Source organism: Salmo salar, chromosome 26, assembly GCF_965601325.2.
Source record: "Salmo salar chromosome 26, fSalSal1, whole genome shotgun sequence".
Lineage (NCBI taxonomy): Eukaryota > Metazoa > Chordata > Actinopteri > Salmoniformes > Salmonidae > Salmo > Salmo salar.
This window is the reverse complement of record NC_138316.1, coordinates 49,460,752-49,482,500: the sequence shown is the minus strand read 5'-3', so window position 1 is coordinate 49,482,500 and position 21,749 is coordinate 49,460,752. Positions and strand designations below refer to the sequence as shown.

At 47.0% G+C, this 21,749-nt stretch overlaps 1 protein-coding gene across 1 annotated transcript in view; it reads right to left on the bottom strand.

Annotated features, from left to right (window-relative positions):
* Positions 1 to 46: 46 nt before the first annotated feature.
* LOC106592180 (junctophilin-3) overlaps positions 47 to 21,749 on the bottom strand; it is a 31,065-nt gene continuing 9,362 nt past the window's right edge. The window contains exons 2-6 of the mRNA XM_082969815.1: positions 13,767 to 14,054; positions 13,043 to 13,547; positions 9,389 to 9,525; positions 5,018 to 6,276; positions 47 to 926 (exon numbers count right to left, since the gene is read on the bottom strand). Of these exons, the coding sequence (XP_082825941.1) occupies positions 846 to 926; positions 5,018 to 6,276; positions 9,389 to 9,525; positions 13,043 to 13,547; positions 13,767 to 14,054 (2,270 nt within the window). The 3' untranslated portion in view covers positions 47 to 845. The remainder of the gene's footprint in view (positions 927 to 5,017; positions 6,277 to 9,388; positions 9,526 to 13,042; positions 13,548 to 13,766; positions 14,055 to 21,749) is intronic.

Sequence of the window (21,749 nt, the reverse complement as noted above, 5' to 3'; positions counted from 1 at the left end):
GTGTGTGTGTGTGTGTGTGTGTGTGTGTGTGAGAGAGTGTGTGTGGCAGAGCCCTTTAACATGAATCTACTCTTGCAGCATAGTTTGGTAGCATAGATCAGGACTACGTCCCTAATGACACCTTATACCCTCTATCATGCACTATGTTTAACTGTAGCCCCCATAGAGCTCTGGTCAAAAGTAGTACACTATATAGGGAATAGGGTGCCATTTGAGAGGCATCCCAGCGGTAGGTAGATGAGGCCATAGGGTATAGGGTTAGGGGCTACGGTGGGTGAAGAAGTGTGATGCCCTGGGCTAGCATGTCATATTGTTAAGTGGGATAAAGTGTAGGACAGAGGGTGCTGTACACTAGTCTTGGATGGATGGGCCAAGTGGACATAGTCTGTGCCCTGTGTATCCTGTCCTCTATACAGCAGGTGCCCTGCTAACAAAACCCGTGCATTTGTGGCCACCACATCACATCACACCATCTCAAAGCTTCCACAGTCGTAATGCAATACCTTTCGACGTGGTTGCAAGCACAACAAAAGGAAATTCATTCAAAAAAAGTGTAGTGTTTTAGAAACTCGAGGCAGATAGATAAATCCGTTGAATTATATACCTTCACTGAGTCTGTGACATGAGATGAGATAAACATCAAGGGGTGGAGAAGAGAACGACAGGCGGTTAACAACAATAGAAACACCATGCTGTTGATGTCCGTCGTCACTCCTCCGCTCCTTCCACGCTGCAGGCTCCAGTTGGCTGGGCAGAGTCATGTCTGTATCAGTAATAACTCATATAATATAAGTCATAATAATAATAATAATAATAATAGGACTTAGTAGATCATAGAAGGAAAGTTAAATAAAGAAATGGATGAAGAGGATGGCTACTCCAATATTGAGCAATATAACCATGACTACCAGGACACAGCTGGAGCCCTGGGAGAGACAGGAGGAGAGACAGGAGGAGAGACAGGAGGAGAGACAGGAGGAGAGAGGAGAGACAGGAGGAGAGAGGAGAGAGACAGGAGGAGGGAGGAGAGAGACAGGAGGAGAGAGGAGAGACAGGAGGAGGGAGGAGAGAGACAGGAGGAGAGAGGAGAGACAGGAGGAGAGAGAGACAGGAGGAGAGAGGAGAGGGAGAGGAGGAGAGAGGAGAGAGACAGGAGGAGGGAGGAGAGAGACAGGAGGAGAGAGGAGAGAGACAGGAGGAGGGAGGGGAGAGACAGGAGGAGAGAGGAGAGACAGGAGAAGAGAGGAGAGAGACAGGAGGAGAGAGGAGAGAGACAGGAGAAGAGAGGAGAGAGACAGGAGGAGAGAGGAGAGAGACAGGAGGAGGGAGAGACAGGAGGAGAGAGGAGAGAGACAGGAGGAGAGAGGAGAGAGACAGGAGGAGGGAGGGGAGAGACAGGAGGAGAGAGGAGAGACAGGAGAAGAGAGGAGAGAGACAGGAGGAGAGAGGAGAGACAGGAGAAGAGAGGAGAGACAGGAGGAGAGAGGAGAGAGACAGGAGAAGAGAGGAGAGAGACAGGAGGAGAGAGGAGAGAGACAGGAGGAGAGAGGAGAGAGACAGGAGGAGAGAGGAGAGAGACAGGAGGAGGGAGGAGCGAGACAGGAGGAGAGAGGAGAGAGACAGGAGAAGAGAGGAGAGAGACAGGAGGAGAGAGGAGAGAGAGACAGGAGGAGAGAGGAGAGAGACAGGAGGAGAGAGGAGAGAGACAGGAGGAGAGAGGAGAGAGACAGGAGGAGAGAGGAGAGAGACAGGAGGAGAGAGGAGAGAGACAGGAGGAGGGAGGAGCGAGACAGGAGGAGAGAGGAGAGAGACAGGAGAAGAGAGGAGAGAGACAGGAGGAGAGAGGAGAGAGAGACAGGAGGAGAGAGGAGAGAGACAGGAGGAGAGAGGAGAGAGACAGGAGGAGAGAGGAGAGAGACAGGAGGAGAGAGGAGCGAGAGAGACAGGAGGAGGGAGAGAGACAGGAGAGAGGAGAGCGAGACAGGAGGAGGGAGAGAGACAGGAGGAGAGAGGAGCGAGAGAGACAGGAGGAGGGAGAGAGACAGGAGAGAGGAGAGCGAGACAGGAGGAGGGAGAGAGACAGGAGGAGAGAGGAGAGAGACAGGAGGAGAGAGGAGAGAGACAGGAGGAGAGAGGAGAGAGACAGGAGGAGGGAGAGAGACAGGAGGAGAGAGGAGAGAGACAGGAGGAGGGAGAGAGACAGGAGGAGAGAGGAGAGAGACAGGAGGAGAGAGGAGAGAGACAGGAGAGAGGAGAGCGAGACAGGAGGAGGGAGAGAGACAGGAGGAGAGAGGAGAGAGACAGGAGGAGAGAGGAGAGAGACAGGAGGAGGGAGAGAGACAGGAGGAGAGAGGAGAGAGACAGGAGGAGAGAGGAGAGAGACAGGAGGAGGGAGAGAGACAGGAGGAGAGAGGAGAGAGACAGGAGGAGGGAGAGAGACAGGAGGAGAGAGGAGCGAGAGAGACAGGAGGAGGGAGAGAGACAGGAGAGAGGAGAGCGAGACAGGAGGAGGGAGAGAGACAGGAGGAGAGAGGAGAGAGACAGGAGGAGAGAGGAGAGAGACAGGAGGAGAGAGGAGCGAGAGAGACAGGAGGAGGGAGAGAGACAGGAGGAGAGAGGAGCGAGAGAGACAGGAGGAGGGAGAGAGACAGGAGAGAGGAGAGCGAGACAGGAGGAGGGAGAGAGACAGGAGGAGAGAGGAGAGAGACAGGAGAAGAGAGGAGAGAGACAGGAGGAGGGAGAGAGACAGGAGGAGAGAGGAGAGAGACAGGAGGAGGGAGAGAGACAGGAGGAGAGAGGAGCGAGAGAGACAGGAGGAGGGAGAGAGACAGGAGAGAGGAGAGCGAGACAGGAGGAGGGAGAGAGACAGGAGGAGAGAGGAGAGAGACAGGAGGAGAGAGGAGAGAGACAGGAGGAGAGAGGAGCGAGAGAGACAGGAGGAGGGAGAGAGACAGGAGAGAGGAGAGAGAGAAGGGAGGATAGAGGAGAGAGAGAGAAAGGAGGAGAGAGGAGAGAGAGAGATGAGAGGAGAGAGGAGAGAGAGAGACAGGAGGAGAGAGGAGAGAGATAGACAGGAGGAGAGAGGAGAGAGATAGACAGGAGGAGAGAGGAGAGAGAGAGACAGGAGGAGAGAGGAGAGAGAGAGAAAGGAGGAGAGAGGAAAAGAGAGAGACAGGAGGAGGGAGAGAGACAGGAGGAGAGAGGAGAGAGAGAGACAGGAGGAGGGAGAGAGACAGGAGGAAAGAGAAGAGAGAGAGACAGGAGAGAGACAGGAGGAGAGAGGAGAGAGAGAGACAGGAGAGAGACAGGAGGAGAGAGGAGAGAGCGAGAGAGAGAGAGAAAGGAGAAGAGAGGAGAGAGATAGAGAGGAGAGAGCGAGAGAGAGAAAGGAGAAGAGAGATAGACAGGAGGAGAGAGGAGAGGGGAGAGAGAGACAGGAGAAGAGAGGAGAGAGAGAGACAGGAGGAGAGAGAAGAGAGAGACAGGAGAGAGACAGGAGGAGAGAGGAGAGAGACAGGAGGAAAGAGAAGAGAGAGAGACAGGAGAGAGACAGGAGGAGAGAGGAGAGAGGTGAGAGAGAGACAGTAGGAGAGAGGAGAGAGGAGAGAGCGAGAGAGAGAGATAAAGGAGAAGAGAGGAGAGAGATAGAGAGGAGAGAGCGAGAGAGAGAAAGGAGAAGAGAGATAGACAGGAGGAGAGACGAGAGGGGAGAGAGAGACAGGAGAAGAGAGGAGAGAGAGAAACAGGAGGAGAGAGGAGAGAGACAGGAGGAGAGAGAAGAGAGAGACAGGAGGAGAGAGGAGAGGGGAGAGACAGGAGGAGAGAGGAGAGAGAGAGATGAGAGGAGAGAGGAGAGAGAGAAGGGAGGAGAGAGGAGAGAGAGAAAGGAGGAGAGAGGAGAGAGAGAGAAAGGAGGAGAGAGGAGAGAGAGAGAAAGGAGGAGGGAGAGAGACAGGAGGAGAGAGGAGAGAGAGAGATGAGAGGAGAGAGGAGAGAGGAGAGAGAGATGAGAGGAGAGAGGAGAGAGAGAGAAGGGAGGAGAGAGGAGAAAGAGAGAAAGGAGGAGAGAGGAAAAGAGAGAGACAGGAGGAGGGAGAGAGAGGAGGAAAGAGAAGAGAGAGAGACAGGAGAGAGACAGGAGGATAGAGGAGAGAGGTGAGAGAGAGACAGTAGGAGAGAGGAGAGAGAGAGAAAGGAGGAGAGAGAAGAGAGAGAGACGAGAGAGACAGGAGGAGAGAGGAGAGAGACAGGAGGAAAGAGAAGAAGAGAGAGACAGGAGAGAGACAGGAGGAGAGAGGAGAGAGGTGAGAGAGAGACAGTAGGAGAGAGGAGAGAGCGAGAGAGAGAAAGGAGAAGAGAGGAGAGAGATAGAGAAGCAAGAGCGAGAGAGAGAAAGAAGAGAGATAGACAGGAGGAGAGAGGAGAGAGGTGAGAGAGAGACAGTAGGAGAGAGGAGAGAGAGAGAAAGGAGGAGAGAGAAGAGAGAGACGAGAGAGACAGGAGGAGAGAGGAGAGAGACAGGAGGAAAGAGAAGAGAGAGAGACAGGAGAGAGACAGGAGGAGAGAGGAGAGAGGTGAGAGAGAGACAGTAGGAGAGAGGAGAGAGCGAGAGAGAGAGAGAGAAAGGAGAAGAGAGGAGAGAGATAGAGAAGCAAGAGCGAGAGAGAGAAAGAAGAGAGATAGACAGGAGGAGAGAGGAGAGGGGAGAGAGAGACAGGAGAAGAGAGGAGAGAGAGAGACAGGAGAAGAGAGGAGAGAGCGAGAAAGGAGAAGAGATGAGAGAGAAAGTGTTAATTCTCAGACTTCATTCTACAGTTAAGAGTATAGTATCAGTATTTAAAACCTGAGGTCCAGTTTACAGATCAATCTGATTCTACAGTTAAGAGTATAGTATCAGTATTTAAAACCTGAGGTCCAGTTTACAGATCAATCTGATTCTACAGTTAAGAGTATAGTATCAGTATTTAAAACCTGAGGTCCAGTTTACAGATCAATCTGATACCAATAAATCACTCACTGAGTTTGATTTGAGGGTGAGGTGCTCCCCGTCCTGCTCCAAGGTGATTGGCTGAGACTTGAGAGGCGGGGAGAGAGTGAGGTCTCTGTGCAGGGGCCACTCCTCCTGCTCCGCCCCCACATTCAGAGTGTCCAGCATCTGTACAGAGTCCATGGAGCCCTCCTTGACCGGCCGCAGGCCCCGCGGGCGCAGCCTGCTTTTGGGGCCCGGGCCAGGGGACATCTGGGTAGCGGAGTCCAGAGGCTGGAACCTCATGTCTACTGTGTAGTCTCCCAGCCTGTCCTCCTCCTCCTCTCGGTCCGTGAGGCGCGAGTGGGCAGGGCTCCACCGCATGGCGCCGTCGGCAGTCCAGCCCCCTGCGGGGCTGTCGAGCCCGGGGTCGGGCAAGGCATGCTTGCTAAGCTTGTGATTGGATGAGATGTGCTGTTGCTTGGAATGGTGGTTGGAGTACACATGCTCTCGGGGGTCGTTGTGATTGGCTGACGAGACATGGTCCTTTGGGATGTGATTGGAGCAGGTATAATCTTGGCACGACTTGTGATTGGAAGAAGCATGCTCAGAAGTCTTGTGATTGGACAGATTATGCTCCAAGGCTTTGTGATTGGATGAAATGTGCACCTGCTGCTTATAATTGGAAGAGGCATTCTCACAGGCCCTGTGATTGGTGGAGGAGGAGGAATGATCCCATGTTTTGTGATTGGATGGCATGTACTCCCTCGACTTGTGATTGGATGAAGTGTGCTTTGAGGGCTTCTGGTTGTACGAGGAGGAGGAGTGCTCCCACAACCTATAGGAAGAGGAAGTGTGCTCCCGGGACTTCTCCCTCGGTTTGTGGTTGGACGGGGCCTGCTCGTGGCCGTTGACTTGTCCCTCCTGCTCCTCCAGTAGAGATGGCGTGGTGGATCGGCTGCTGTGAACCCCCCGTTCTGGATACAGGTCCTCTGTCCAGTTGTTAGCTCCTCCCCTCTGGAGATCCATGCCCCGCCCCTCCACTAGCACCTGTATCTCTGCTCCTCCGTGGTCGTCCACAGCGCTCTGCCGCATGAAGCAGGCGTTCCTGGGACGGTGGGAGTGGCCGTGTTTAGAGGGTGGCGGGCTGCGGGGGGGTGAGGGGGGGACGCTCAGGACTGGGCTGAGGTCAGGCGTTATCACGGGAGGCGTGGTGTCCGGGGTGCACAGCTCAGGACTGTCAGTTCCCGTGGAAACGATCTCGTGGTCTTTGTTGTCCTGGTGCTTATTGGGCCGCTGGCACTCCAGACCTGACAGACAGGCAGACAGACAGGCAGACAGGCAGACAGGCGGGAGGAGACAAAGCACAATGAATGAGGTGATTTGGCAGAGATCCACCAGACATACAGTACCAGTCTAAAGTTTGGACACACCTACTCATTCCAGGACATTTCTTTCTTTTTTGACTATTTTCTACATTGTAGAATAATAGTGAAGACATCAAAACTATGAAATAACACATATGGAATCATGTAGTAACCAAAAAAACTGTTAAACAAATCAAAATATATTTTATATTTGAGATTCTTCAAAGTAGCCACCCTTTGCCTTGATGACATCTTTGCACACTCTTGGCATTCTCTCAACCAGCTCCATGAGGTAGTCACCTGGAATGCATTTCAATTAAACGGTTTGCCTTGTTAAAAGTTCATTTGTGGAATTTCTTTCCTTTAAATGCATTTGAGCCAATCAGTTGTGTTGTGACATGGTATAGGGTAATATACAGAAGATAGCCCTATTTGATAAAAGACCAAGTCCATATTATGGCAAGAACAGCTCAAATAAGCAAAGAGAAATGACAGTCCACTATTACTTTAAGGCTTTGAAAGTGCAGTCACAAATACCATCAAGTGCTATGATGAAATTGGCTCTCATGAGGACCGCCACAGGAAAGGAAGACCCAGAGTACCTCTGCTGCAGAGGATAATTAGAGTTACCAGCCTCAGATTGTAACCCAAATAAATGCTTCACAGAGTTCAAGTAACAGACACATCTCAACATCAACTGTTCAGAGGAGACTGCGAGAATCAGGCCTTCATGGTCGAATTGCTGCAAAGAAACCACTACTAAAGGACACCAATAAGAAGAAAAGACTTGCTTGGGCCAAGAAACATGAGCAATGGACATTAGACAGGTGGAAATCTGTCCTTTGGTCTGATGAGTCAAAATTTGAGATTTTTGTCTTTGTGAGATGCAGTGTAGGTGAACGGATGATCTCCGCCTGTGTGGTTCCCACCGTGAAGCATGGAGGAGGAAGTGTGTTGATGTGGGGGTGCTTTGCTGGTGACACTGTTTGTGATTTATTTAGAATTCAAGGCACACTTAATCAGCATGGCTACGACAGCATTCTGCAGCAAAACTCCATCCCATCTGGTTTGGGCTTAGTGGGACTATCATTTGTTTTTCAACAGGACAACGACCCAACACACCTCCAGGCTGTATATGGGCTATTTGACCAAGAAGGAGAGTGATGGGGTGCTGCATCAGATGACCTGGCCTCCACAATCACCCGACCTCAACCCAATTGAGATGGTTTGGGATGAGCTGGACCGCATAGTGAAGAAAAGGCAGCCAACAAGTGCTCAGCATATGTGGGAACTCCTTCAAGACTGTTGGAAAAGCATTCCAGGTGAAGTTGGTTGAGAGAACGCCAAGAGTGTGCAAAACTGTCATCAAGGCAAAGGGTTGCTACTTTGAAGAATCTAAAATATATTTTGATTTGTTAAACACTTTTTTGGTTACTGCATGTATCCATATGTGTTATGTCATAGTATTGATGTCTTGACTATTATTCTACAATGTAGAAAATAGTTTAAAAAATAAAGAAAAATCCTTGAATGAGTTGGTGTTCTAAAACTTTTGACTGGTACTGTACATCAGGATTACACAGCTAGACCACTGTGTTAACTCAGGTAAGAGGACAATATAAGGAGAATAATATTACACAGCTAGACCACTGTGTTAACTCAGGTAAGAGGACACTATAATGATAATAATATTACACAGCTAGACCACTGTGTTAACTCAGGTAAGAGGACAATATAATGAGAATAATATTACACAGCTAGACCACTGTGTTAACTCAGGTAAGAGGACAATATAATGAGAATAATATTACACAGCTAGACCACTGTGTTAACTCAGGTAAGAGGACAATATAATGAGAATAATATTACACAGCTAGACCACTGTGTTAACTCAGGTAAGAGGACAATGTAATGAGAACAATATTACAGAGCTAGACCACTGTGTTAACTCAGGTAAGAGGACAATATAATGAGAATAATATTACACAGCTAGACCACTGTGTTAACTCAGGTAAGAGGACAATGTAATGAGAATAACATTACACAGCTAGACCACTGTGTTAACTCAGGTAAGAGGACAATGTAATGAGAATAACATTACACAGCTAGACCACTGTGTTAACTCAGGTAAGAGGACAATGTAATGAGAATAACATTACACAGCTAGACCACTGTGTTAACTCAGGTAAGAGGACAATGTAATGAGAATAATATTACACAGCTAGACCACTGTGTTAACTCAGGTAAGAGGACAATATAATGAGAATAATATTACACAGCTAGACCACTGTGTTAACTCAGGTAAGAGGACAATATAATGAGAATAATATTACACAGCTAGACCACTGTGTTAACTCAGGTAAGAGGACAATATAATGAGAATAATATTACACAGCTAGACCACTGTGTTAACTCAGGTAAGAGGACAATATAATGAGAATAATATTACACAGCTAGACCACTGTGTTAACTCAGGTAAGAGGACAATATAATGAGAATGTCACGACTTCCGCCGAAGTCGGGTCCTCTCCTTGTTCGGGCGGCGCTCGGCGGTCGGCTTCGCTGGTCTTCTAGCCATCATCGATCCCCTTTTCATTTTCCGAGTGTTTTGTCTTGTCTTTCCTCACACCTGGTTTCAATTCCCTCAATCACCTGTTGTGTATTTAACCCTCTGTTCCCCCCATGTCTTTGTGTGGGATTGTTTGTTGTTAGTGCTTGTGCACGTGTTGATTGGTGCATGACGGGTTTTTGTTACCCATATCTTATTATTTTTTATGCCGTGGGTTTTGCTATTAAACTGATCCGGCTGTTACCAAGTTCTGCTCTCCTGCGTCTGATTTCCCCGCCACCGGTTACGCACCCCTTACAGAGAATTAGAATTTGGATACACTACTGACTGAATCCAACCCTGACTGAATCCAACCCTCTGTAAAGGAAGTTTCAATAAAGTTACTTCAAATTCTACAATTATTTGAATTATTTTTCTCTGCCTGGTTGGTTGGGCATGTATACAGTAGTTACTGTAGCTAAGTCAATTTCTCTGTGATTGACTCACCATTGGATTCACCGTTTCCATGGATACGGAAGGACGGCGAGAGTTCCTTGGCAGCGACCCTGGCCATTCGGCATTCCTCACTAGCCTTCAGGGCCACACCTTCAGCTGCATCCGCCTTTCCCCTGGCGTGGCTCATCCTGACAAACAGAGAGGGACAGAGAGAGACAGAGAGACACAGAGAGAGACAGAGAGAGAGAGACACAGAGAGAAAGAGAGACGGAGAGAGAGAGACAGAGAGACAGAGAGAGACACAGAGAGAAAGACAGAGAGAGAGAGAGAGAGAGAGAGACGGAGAGAGAGAGACAGAGAGAGAGAGACACAGAGAGAAAGACACAGAGAAAGAGAGACAGATAATAAATTACTTGATGTAGATGCTGTGTGTAGATTTAAATCTGTGTGTAGATTGTCTTGGTGCTGTGTGTTGCCATATTAAGGACTGTTGTGTACAGTCATGGCCAAAAGTTTTGAGAATGACACAAATATTAATTTTCACAAAGTCTGCTGCCTCAGTTTGTATGATGGCAATTTGCATATACTCCAGAATGTTATGAAGAGTGATCAGATGAACTGCAATTAATTGCAAAGTCCCTCTTTGCCATGCAAAAGAACTGAATCCCCCAAAAACATTTCCACTGCATTTCAGCCTTGCCACAAAAGTACCAGCTGACATCATGTCAGTGATTATGTCGTTAACACAGGTGTGAGTGTTGACGAGGACAAGGCTGGAGATCACTCTGTCATGCTGATTGAGATTGAATAACAGACTGGAAGCTTCAAAAGGAGGGTGGTGCTTGTAATCATTGTTCTTCCTCTGCCAACCATGGTTACCTGCAAGGAAACACGTGCCGTCATCATTGCTTTGCACAGAAAGGGCTTCACAGGCAAGGATATTGCTGCCAGTAATATTGCACCTAAATCAACCATTTATCGGATCATCAAGAACTTCAAGGAGAGCAGTTCAATTGTTGTGAAGAAGGCTTCAGGGTGCCCAAGAAAGTCCAGCAAGCGCCAGGACCATCTCCTAAAGTTGATTCAGCTGCAGGATCGGGGCACCATCAGTACAGAGCTTGCTCAGGAATGGCAGCAGGCAGGTGTGAGTGCATCTGCACGCACGCACAGTGAGGCGAAGACCTTTGGAGGATGGCCTGGTGTCAAGAAGGGCAGCAAAGAAGCCACTTCTCTCCAGGAAAAACACCAGGGACAGACTGATATTCTGCAAAAGGTACAGGGATTGGACTGCTGAGGACTGGGGTAAAGTCATTTTCTCTGATGAATCCCCTTTCCGATTGTTTGGGGCATCCGGAAAAAGCTTGTCCGGAGAAGACAAGGTGAGCGCTACCATCAGTCCTGTGTCTTGCTAACAGTAAAGCATCCTGAGACCATTCAAGTGTGGGGTTGCTTCTCAGCCAAGGGAGTGGGCTCACTCAGAATTTTGCCTAAGAACACAGCCATGAATAAAGAATGGTACCAACACATCCTCCGAGAGCAACTTCTCCCAACCATCCAGGAACAGTTTGGTGACGAACAAAGCCTTTTCCAACATAATGGTGCACCTTGCAATAAGGCAAAAGTGATATCTAAGTGTCTCGGGGAACAAAACATCGATATTTTGGGTCCATGGCCAGGAAACTCCCCAGACCTTAATTCTATTGAGAACTTGTGGTCAATCCTCAAGAGGCGGGTGGACAAACAAAAACCCACAAATTCTGACAAACTCCAAGCATTGATTATGCAAGAATGGGCTGGCATCAGTCAGGATGTGGCCCAGAAGTTAATTGACAGCATGCCAGGGCGGATTGCAGAGGTCTTGAAAAAGAAAGGTCAACACTGCAAATATTGACTCTTTGCATCAACTTCATGTAATTGTCAATAAAAGCCTTTGACACTTATGAAATGCTTGTAATTATACTACAGTATTCCATAGTAACATCTGACAAAAATATCTAAATACACTGAAGCAGAAAACTTTGTGGAAATTAATATTTGTGTCATTCTCAAAACTTTTGGCCACGACTGTATCTGTCTGGCCTGTTTTTTCTTTACCAGGATGGTTCTCTTTTTGAGACTGTTCCTCCAGTGAGTATAATATTTTCCCGGAACATTCCAGGAAATGGCCTGGTTTTCTGTTCAGCCCCTTTCATCCATTTTATGTGTTGACGATAGAATGACATCCAGAACCTGTTTTCTGATTACATTCCACTCCTTGTGTCAAATGTGTTTGGCATGACAAGGATTGGCAAGGAGTGGAATGTTTCCACAAACAGATCCCAACAGGACAGCACAGCCACCCACTGTATCACTATGATCCCAACAGGACTGCTCAGCCATCCACTGTATCACTATGATCCCAACAGGACTGCTCAGCCATCCACTGTATCACTATGATCCCAACAGGACAACACAGCCACCCACTGTATCACTATGATCCCAACAGGACTGCTCAGCCATCGACTGTATCACTATGATCCCAACAGGACAACACAGCCACCCACTGTATCACTATGATCCCAACAGGACTGCTCAGCCACCCACTGTATCACTATGATCCCAACAGGACAGCACAGCCACCCACTGTATCACTATGATCCCAACAGGACTGCTCAGCCATCGACTGTATCACTATGATCCCAACAGGACTGCTCAGCCATCCACTGTATCACTATGATCCCAACAGGACTGCTCAGCCATCCACTGTATCACTATGATCCCAACAGGACTGCTCAGCCATCCACTGTATCACTATGATCCCAACAGGACTGCTCAGCCACCCACTGTATCACTATGATCCCAACAGGACTGCTCAGCCATCCACTGTATCACTATGATCCCAACAGGACTGCTCAGCCATCCACTGTATCACTATGATCCCAACAGGACTGCTCAGCCATCCACTGTATCACTATGATCCCAACAGGACTGCTCAGCCATCCACTGTATTTTATTTTATTTATTTTTATTTCACCTTTATTTAACCAGGTAGGCAAGTTGAGAACAAGTTCTCATTTACAACTGCGACCTGGCCAAGATAAAGCAAAGCAGTTCGACAACATACAAAAACACAGAGTTACACATGGAGTAAAAACAACATACAATCAGTGATGCAGTAGAAAAAAATAATGCTGTATACAATGTGAGCAAATGAGGTGAGATAAGGGAGGTAAAGGCAAAAAGGCCATGGTGGCAAAGTAAATAAAGTATAGCAAGTAAAACACTGGAATGGTAGATATGGTAGGTATCACTATGATCCCAACAGGACTGCTCAGCCATCCACTGTATCACTATGATCCCAACAGGACTGCTCAGCCAGAATCTGGCTGACCTGTTATCTCAGTACGGTACAACCATACTGCTTGAAGAGTTGCTGAGACTACAGGTCTATCGGACCCCTAGGGACAGTTTACCTGACCCAGATTAAACCTATTTCTGGACTAAAAAACAGCCTTTCATGGATTTTCTCAACTAGGCCTTTTAGTCTGGAAACCGGCCCATTTGGCACATCACAAGATAACAGAGAATCTATAAGTGCACTTGTCAAAGACAAAGATGTTGGCCACCTTCTCCAGTTCTCAAACCTAAGCCTAACCTTAGCCCTAGCTTTAACCCAACTACTGTTACCACAGCAACAGAGATCAACACCATGGGTCTATTTCTCACCTGGACAGGGCAATCTCTGCCTTCTGCTTGGCGATGTCTGCAGCCTTCTCAGCCGCTTCCACAGCCCGCTCCACCTTTTCCCTGATCTTACTGGCTCTCAGAGGAATCAGGTTCTTCCGCTTCCCGCTGACCAGCGCGTTCTGCTTGTACTTCCCTTCCTCTTTGGTGCCGTCGGGGAACGTTGTACAGCCATAACCGTGGCGCTTGTTGGCCACCCACTCCCCCTCGTAGCGTAGACCGTCGGAGCGCCGGCTCACGCCCCAACCAGCCCGCTGGTCGCTGCGCCACTCGCCGGCGTAGGCCTCGGTGACCGTGGCATCCACAGGAGCACCCTGCTCGCCATCCTGGCTAGCGTTGGAGTGTATGTCGGAGGCGGCAGAGGAGACGGTGCTCATACCGGCCTCACTGCAGAACGAGCTCTGTTTACTCAGCTGGCTGGCCAGGGAACTCTTGGACTCGGAGCGACGCAGCTTCAGACCACTCAGGATCGACTGACGGAAACGGCCTGGGATATGAGACGACAACGTTATTTATCCTACAATACGATATGATACAACTTTACAGAAATGGACAACTGACATACAAACACAAGCATGACATAATAACACATGCAATGGGAAATCCAGTCCATATCAAAGACTAGAAAAGCAGGGCTAATGGATATTTAAGTGGTAGCCCATAGAGCCCGACCAGCTGCCCACAAAGAGCACATCAGAAGTGTCACCTTTCCTCTTCCCCCGACGGTCAGCCTCGCTGGGTGCAGTTAGAGCGAAGCCCCCCCTCCCCACAGGACTCCCGACCAGCCCGCCCCCCACCACCCCGTCGGCAGGCGAGACGGCGGTCCCAGTGCCGTCCTCCAGCAGGGTGGGGGGCCCGTGGCTGTGCTCGGAGCGGAGGGAGTTTATGGACGTTCGGAGTGGGTAGAGGATGACGGCCGCCATGCCGTATGGCACGCTCTGCCGGACCCCATAGCCGTGCCGCATCCCTCCCAGCCACTGGCCCTGGAACGTACCTATAGGAAGGAGTCACAGGTCAAGGGTCAAATTATAGGGCGATCTGAGGGCATGCATTGAACCACAAAATCAATTAGGTCACCCCCCCAGAAATGTGCATGGATGGAAAGAGGCATAACATAAGGCTTATTATGAGACATTATTAAAGGCTCTTAGTGCTTATAACAAGTTATAAAGCATTATACCTGCATGCTTTGTGACATTGTATAATCATTGGGAGAAAATTCTCACTTTGGGTAGCAGGAAGTGACTAACTGATATCACACACATGGTTTGTTAATTCCGTTTTAATCAACTAGGGCCTAAAAGAGAGAGACATTATCTTACATCAACATTCGAGCTCTACTACCTGGCTTACTTCAGGTGAAAGGGGTCTAATAGGACTGTATGATGGGATGACTGGTCTGAAACGACTATCTATACATGAAAGCAATATGGGGACATTATAGGAGTAAGGGACCGACACATCATGCCATGACAACCCTTGTGTGGTGTTCGGGTCTGTGGGACCCATTTTCAATGTTTACTCAAATAAAAATGATACAATTCATTATTTTGTTCAACCTGAGACTCATTGGCCTTGGCTCATTTTCATTGAACGCACACTGTGAACCCCCTACACATTTATATTACATATGTGGTGTTAGGTCAGCTGGACCGCAGGGTAATAAAAGTGTGGGAAAGTGTGTGTGTAGGTGAAAACAAGTAAAAATGAAACAAAAAGGTTTGCTGCCTTCACTCTGTCTTCCTCCTCCCTGGGCCTGCTGTTTACACACAGCACCAAGAACCTGTCTGTCTCCTTGCCTGTCTGTCTGTCTCCCTGCCTGTCTCCCACTCTTTACCCTTTGTAGTGTGTGAAACTACACAATGTCTTGCGGGAACCTGCACAATGTTATTACAGTATATTATTTCGATACATTATTTTGATACATTGTTAAAAATTCAGTATGTTCCCACAGTCTACCCCAGCCAGGTGCAAATTGGGGGAGGGACACAACAAATAAATAGCTTTGCATGTATGACTCCTTACCACAATCAATCAGGATGACAAAAATAATCTCTGCTCAGAGGGCCTTAGAATTTTTTTTTTTACAGAGCGAGAAGCTAGTGTGGAAGGAACGGAAGATGAAGAAATGTAAAGATATAAGGATCATGTCTCTGTCAATTCGGAGTCTGACTGTGAGTTGGAAGAAGAGGATGAGATTGACCCTCAGCCAGCCCCAGGACCAGCCCGTTAGCAACCAGCTCATCAGCAGCCTACAGGAGGAGAAATATGGATGTAAAACAAATGGTGAAATTGAATGGTGTTCTTGCCCAAGGAATGAGCCACCCCGCATGACTGCTAATGGGATAAAGATGCAACCAGGGCCGACGCGGATGGTGAGTACTCATTTCATACAAGTAGTGTAGGACATAAAGTCTTCTTTTCAACTGTTCATCCCAGACACCATCCAGAAAATCATTCTGGACTGCACTAATTTGGAGGGAAGGTGTGTTTTTGGAGAGAGATGGAAGGAGTTGGACCAAACTAATTTACGTGCATACTTTGGGGTTCTTATCCTTGTTGGTGTTTTCAGATCCAATGGGGAATCCACAGAATCCCTTTGGGATGGAGAAATTGGCAGATTTCCAGAATTATCCGCTTTGATAACCAAGTCACAAGACCAGCTCGGCGGCAGAGAGACAAGCTAGCTGCAATCAGGTCAGTGTGGGACAAGTGAATGGACAGGCTTCCCCTGTTTTACAACCCTGGGCCCAACGTTACTGTTGATGAGCAGCTTATGCCATTTAGGGGCCGCTGCCCCTTCAGGCAGTACATACCGTCTAAACCCACAAAATATGGAATCAAGATCTGGGCTGCCTGTGATGCTGCTTCATCATATGCGTGGAACTTGCAAGTGTACATGGGGAAGCCAGATGGCGGAGCCCCTAAGAAGAACCAAGGGATGAGTGTTGTCCTGGACGAGACACAGGGACTCCGTGTCCACAACATCAGGATGCGATAACTTTTTTATTTCGCACAAGGTGGGAGAGGAGCTCCTCAAGAGGAAGCTGACGATAGTAGGAACATTACGAAAAAACAAGCCAGAGCTGTTGAATACACGGAACAGGCCTATCAATTCCTCCAAGTTTGTGTTCACGGCCGACACGTCCCTAGTGTCCAACTTGCCAAAGAAAGAATGTGGTACTCATGAGTACTCTGCATAGGGATGGGAGAATCTGTGGCCAGGAATATCAAAAACCAGAAATCATAATGGATTACAATGCCACAAAGGAGGGGTGGACAATTTAGACAAGATGGTGATTGGCTACAGCTGCAAAAGAAGAACCCTACGCTGGCCACTTGGGATACTCTTCAACATTTTTGGACATCTCGGCGTACAACGAGTTTGTCATCTGGCAGGCGTTGAACCCAGATTGGAACAGAGGGAAGCTCCAGAGGAGATGGCTCTTTCTCGAAGAGCTGGGCAAAGCATTGGAAAGACCTCAAATTCAGAGGAGGTGTCACATCCCAAGGACCCCAGCTTCTGCAGCCATCGTGAGGAGGATTCAGGAGGAGGATGCTGGTGCCCCATCCGCCCGACCCACAGAACCAACAACTCCAATACCGGAAGTAAGTGTGAGTGATGTTGTTGCATGTGTGTGTGTCTGACTATCCTACCTTGGCCTGCTGTAACTATATATGTGAGTGAGTGAGTGAGTGAGTGAGTGAGTGAGTGAGTGAGTGAGTGAGTGAGTGAGTGAGTGAGTGAGTGAGTGAGTGAGTGAGTGAGTGAGTGAGTGAGTGAGATGTTAGTAAAATCCCTGAACTAGGAGTTTTCATCATTCTAGATTACAGCCACAAGCAACAAGAAGAAGCGCTGCGATGTGTGTGGACCCAAGAAGGACAGGAAGACAGTTTCATGCATCAAGTGCAATAAATTGTCACACGCTGATCTGTTTCACCTGTCTTGTGATTGTCTCCACCCCCTCCAGGTGTCGCTTATTATCCCTGGTGTATTTATCCCTGTGTTTCCTGTCTGTCTGAGCCAGTGTATTTATCCCTGTGTTTCCTGTCTCTCTGAGCCAGTGTTTTTATCCCTGTGTTTCCTGTCTCTCTGAGCCAGTGTATTTATCCCTGTGTTTCCTGTCTCTCTGTGACAGTGTATTTATCCCTGTGTTTCCTGTCTCTCTGGGACAGTGTATTTATCCCTGTGTTTCCTGCCTCTCTGTGACAGTGTATTTATCCCTGTGTTTCCTGTCTCTCTGAGCCAGTGTATTTATCCCTGTGTTTCCTGTCTCTCTGAGCCAGTGTATTTTTCCCTGTGTTTCCTGTCTCTCTGAGCCAGTGTATTTCTCCCTGTGTTTCCTGTCTCTCTGAGCCAGTGTATTTCTCCCTGTGTTTCCTGTCTCTCTGGGCCAGTGTATTTCTCCCTGTGTTTCCTGTCTCTCTGGGCCAGTGTATTTCTCCCTGTGTTTCCTGTCTCTCTGAGCCAGTGCATTTATCCCTGTGTTTCCTGTCTCTCTGTGCAAGTGTATTTCTCCCTGTGTTTCCTGTCTCTCTGGGCCAGTTCGTCTTGTATGTTTTCCAAGTCAACCAGTGTTTTTACCCTACTCCTGCTTCTATTCTCTTTTGTTAGTCCTCACGTTTTTCTGACCTTTGCCTGTTTTCTGGACTCCGTACCCGCCTGCCTGACCATTCTGCCTGCCCTGACCTCGAGCCTGCCTGCCTGCCACTCTGTCCCTCCTGGACTCTGAACTGGTTTTGACCTTTTGCCTGTCCACGACCATTCTCTTGCCTACCCCTTTAGGATTATTTAATAAATATCAAGACTCAAACCATCTGCCTTCCATGTCTGCATCTGGGTCTCGCTTTGTGCCCTTATATAAATACATTTGCAACACACAGAAACTCTGTCTCTCATGTGGTGTGTCGAATGGCCTTAATTTGTGTTCAATGGGGCTCATTTATCATTCCCATAAAATACTGTATGTAAAATTTGTCCTTCCAATGTGTTCAGTTCAAAGCAATAAACATCAATAGTGATGAAAACCTTATTTCATTTTTATTTATTCAAGATAAACATGATTTATTCCACCCATGTCTTGATTATAATTACATTTTATTTAAAAAAAAGAATAGCACTTTTATTGATAAGTGTGATCTAGCAGAGGTAAATGGCAAATATTAACCATGTATGCTGTCTATATTAACCATGTATGCTGTCTATATTAACCATGTATGCTGTCTATGTTGCTTGTAATTGATACAAGTCAACATCTAAGTATTTAGTATTAAGTATGTTTACTTAAATTGTTATGGCTGTATTGTTTTAAAACCCCAATAATGTTGTGGGTCCATCAGACCCGAGAACATCGGGTGAATAACAAAAACATGAACACCACACAGGGGTTAAATATCACGGACCGCACATCATGTCATGACAACAGTGTAAATATCACGGACCGCACATCATGTCATGACAACAGTGTAAATATCACAGACCGCACATCATGTCATGACAACAGTGTAAATATCACGGACCGCACATCATGTCATGACAACAGTGTAAATATCACGGACCGCACATCATGTCATGACAACAGTGTAAATATCACGGACCGCACATCATGTCATGACAACAGTGTAAATATCACGGACCGCACATCATGTCATGACAACAGTGTAAATATCACGGACCGCACATCATGTCATGACAACAGTGTAAATATCACGGACCGCACATCATGTCATGACAACAGTGTAAATATCACGGACCGCACATCATGTCATGACAACAGTGTAAATATCACGGACCGCACATCATGTCATGACAACAGTGTAAATATCACAGACCGCACATCATGTCATGACAACAGTGTAAATATCACGGACCGCACATCATGTCATGACAACAGTGTAAATATCACGGACCGCACATCATGTCATGACAACAGTGTAAATATCACGGACCGCACATCATGTCATGACAACAGTGTAAATATCAAGGACCGCACATCATGTCATGACAACAGTGTAAATATCACGGACCGCACATCATGTCATGACAACAGTGTAAATATCACGGACTGCACATCATGTCATGACAACAGTGTAAATATCACGAACCGCACAAAACTGATCATCAAATAATGATCAGTTTTGTCGTATGTTGTTTTTATACAATAGATTGTTTAAAGAGCGTTTTCATCTCATTTCAGTAGTGAGGCTTTTAACACGAACATATACACGTTTTAGTGGCCGGTATATGACTAATAAACGGTATTCCCCCCCCCATTTCAATCATCTAAAAACAAAGGAATGACATGTCATGAATCTTCGCTGTGGTGTGTCTGTCAAAGTGTAAGAGATCGGGACCTGTCCATGGTGCTGAAATGTAGATCGCAACAGACAAATCTATGCTGCGCCGACCCCATGTAAATACCGATTCATGTTATTAGCCTACACTTCACACAATATTACTTGTGTAGCTGTTGGTATAGCGACAATAGCACGTTTATTGGGATGTGGAAAATGTGTCAACTCGTGCGTGCTATATTAATCTGTCTGCGGTCTCCCAGGTGAGAGACCGAAGAGAGAGGGGTGCTCTCTCGTGACGCAGTCTTTATTTTTATTTATATTTATCTTGTTCTGGAGTGTTATTACGCTACTTCATAAACCAAATAACACTAAGGTTATCTCCTGGTATGTAAACCATTGCGGTATATTGACAGTAGACTAAAGGCTACGCTGGTAAACAACCTCTAGCTACACCAATGCAGCAGCGACGGATCTTGTTTCCATGGTCCCCTCTGCATCACTTATTGACCTCTCTCTCTCTCTCTCTCTACCTTTCCCTGTCTCTACCTCTCTCTCTCTCTCTCTCTACCTTTCCCTGTCTCTACCTCTCTTCCTCCCTCACTCTATCTACCTCTCTTCCTTCCCGGCACCCCTCCCTGCCTCTCTCTGCTCATCCCGGTTTAGTGCAATGGAGTTGCTTTGGTTATCAAACGGCCTAGATTAGGGACAGTTCGACATTTATTGTGTGTGTGGGGGGGGGGGGGGGGGGGGGGGGGGGATGTCTCTTTAAACAGATGTCTCTTTATATTACAGTGGAGTGGATGAACATGCGCAGGTAGCCTACAGGATACATTTTAAGTAGCCTAATCAAATGAATACATTTTTAAAGTTAAGTTAAGTGACCAATATTAAGACAATATTGAAGTGTTTGAGGTCAAGGAATAGCTAATCTGATTGTTAAGGAGGCAGAACCCGCCTTAATCCTTCCTGAATAACTGGGCCTGCTGGGAGCATAAGACTGTGTGGCTACACAATATAGGACGACTTGGGAGAATGATGCCGGGCAACAGACAGCACATCAGTATCAGCAGTAAAAATACAGCCAGACTGTCCTGTACTGTGCCTTATCTAGATCAAGAGTAGACCCACAATTCATCCAGATGGAATGAAACATTCAAATAACAGGGCTTTTCAGCCATTATTCAATGACATTTTCACTTCAGTTTACAGTATTTCACTCACTTGAAAACAATAATGTAGTATTCATTTTAATGTGTTGTTGTAGGCTAGTCTAGGGAGGATTATTGTGGTGTTGTAGGCTAGTCTAGGGAGGATTATTGTATTGTAGGCTAGTCTAGGGAGGATCATTGTGTTGTAGACTAGTCTAGGGAGGATTATTGTGGTGTTGTAGGCTAGTCTAGGGAGGATTATTGTATTGTAGGCTAGTCTAGGGAGGATCATTGTGTTGTAGACTAGTCTAGGGAGGATCATTGTATTGTGTTGTTGTAGGCTAGTCTAGGGAGGATCATTGTATTGTAGGCTAGTCTAGGGAGGATCATTGTGTTGTAGACTAGTCTAGGGAGGATCATTGTATTGTGTTGTTGTAAGCTAGTCTAGGGAGGATCATTGTGTTGTAGGCTAGTCTAGGGAGGATCATTGTATTGTGTTGTTGTAGGCTAGTCTAGGGAGGATCATTGTATTGTAGGCTAGTCTAGGGAGGATCATTGTGTTGTAGACTAGTCTAGGGAGGATCATTGTGTTGTAGACTAGTCTAGGGAGGATCATTGTATTGTAGGCTAGTCTAGGGAGGATCATTGTGTTGTAGACTAGTCTAGGGAGGATCATTGTGTTGTTAGCTAGTCTAGGGAGGATCATTGTGTTGTTAGCTAGTCTAGGGAGGATCATTGTGTTGTAGGCTAGTCTAGGGAGGATCATTGTATTGTGGTGTTGTAGACTAGTCTAGGGAGGATCATTGTGTTGTTGTAGGCTAGTCTACGGAGGATTATTGTGTTGTAGACTAATCTAGGGAGGATCATTTTATTGTTGTAGACTAGTCTAGGGAGGATTATTGTGTTGTAGACTAGTCTAGGGAGGATTATTGTGTTGTAGGCTAGTCTAGGGAGGATCATTGTGTTGTAGACTAGTCTAGGGAGGATTATTGTGTTGTAGACTAGTCTAGGGAGGATCATTGTGTTGTTGTAGGCTAGTCTATGGAGGATTATCGTGTTGTAGGCTAGTCTAGGGAGGATCATTATTATTTTTAGAAATAATGATACGTTCATTCATACCATTTAGACCTTTAACAGCATACAAAATACTCCTCATTAAGGCTTTGCCATACACATTACTACAGTCCAAGCCAGCCAGTTAAACTCCCAATTTCATACATAGTTGAGAAGTATTAAGTTTCCAC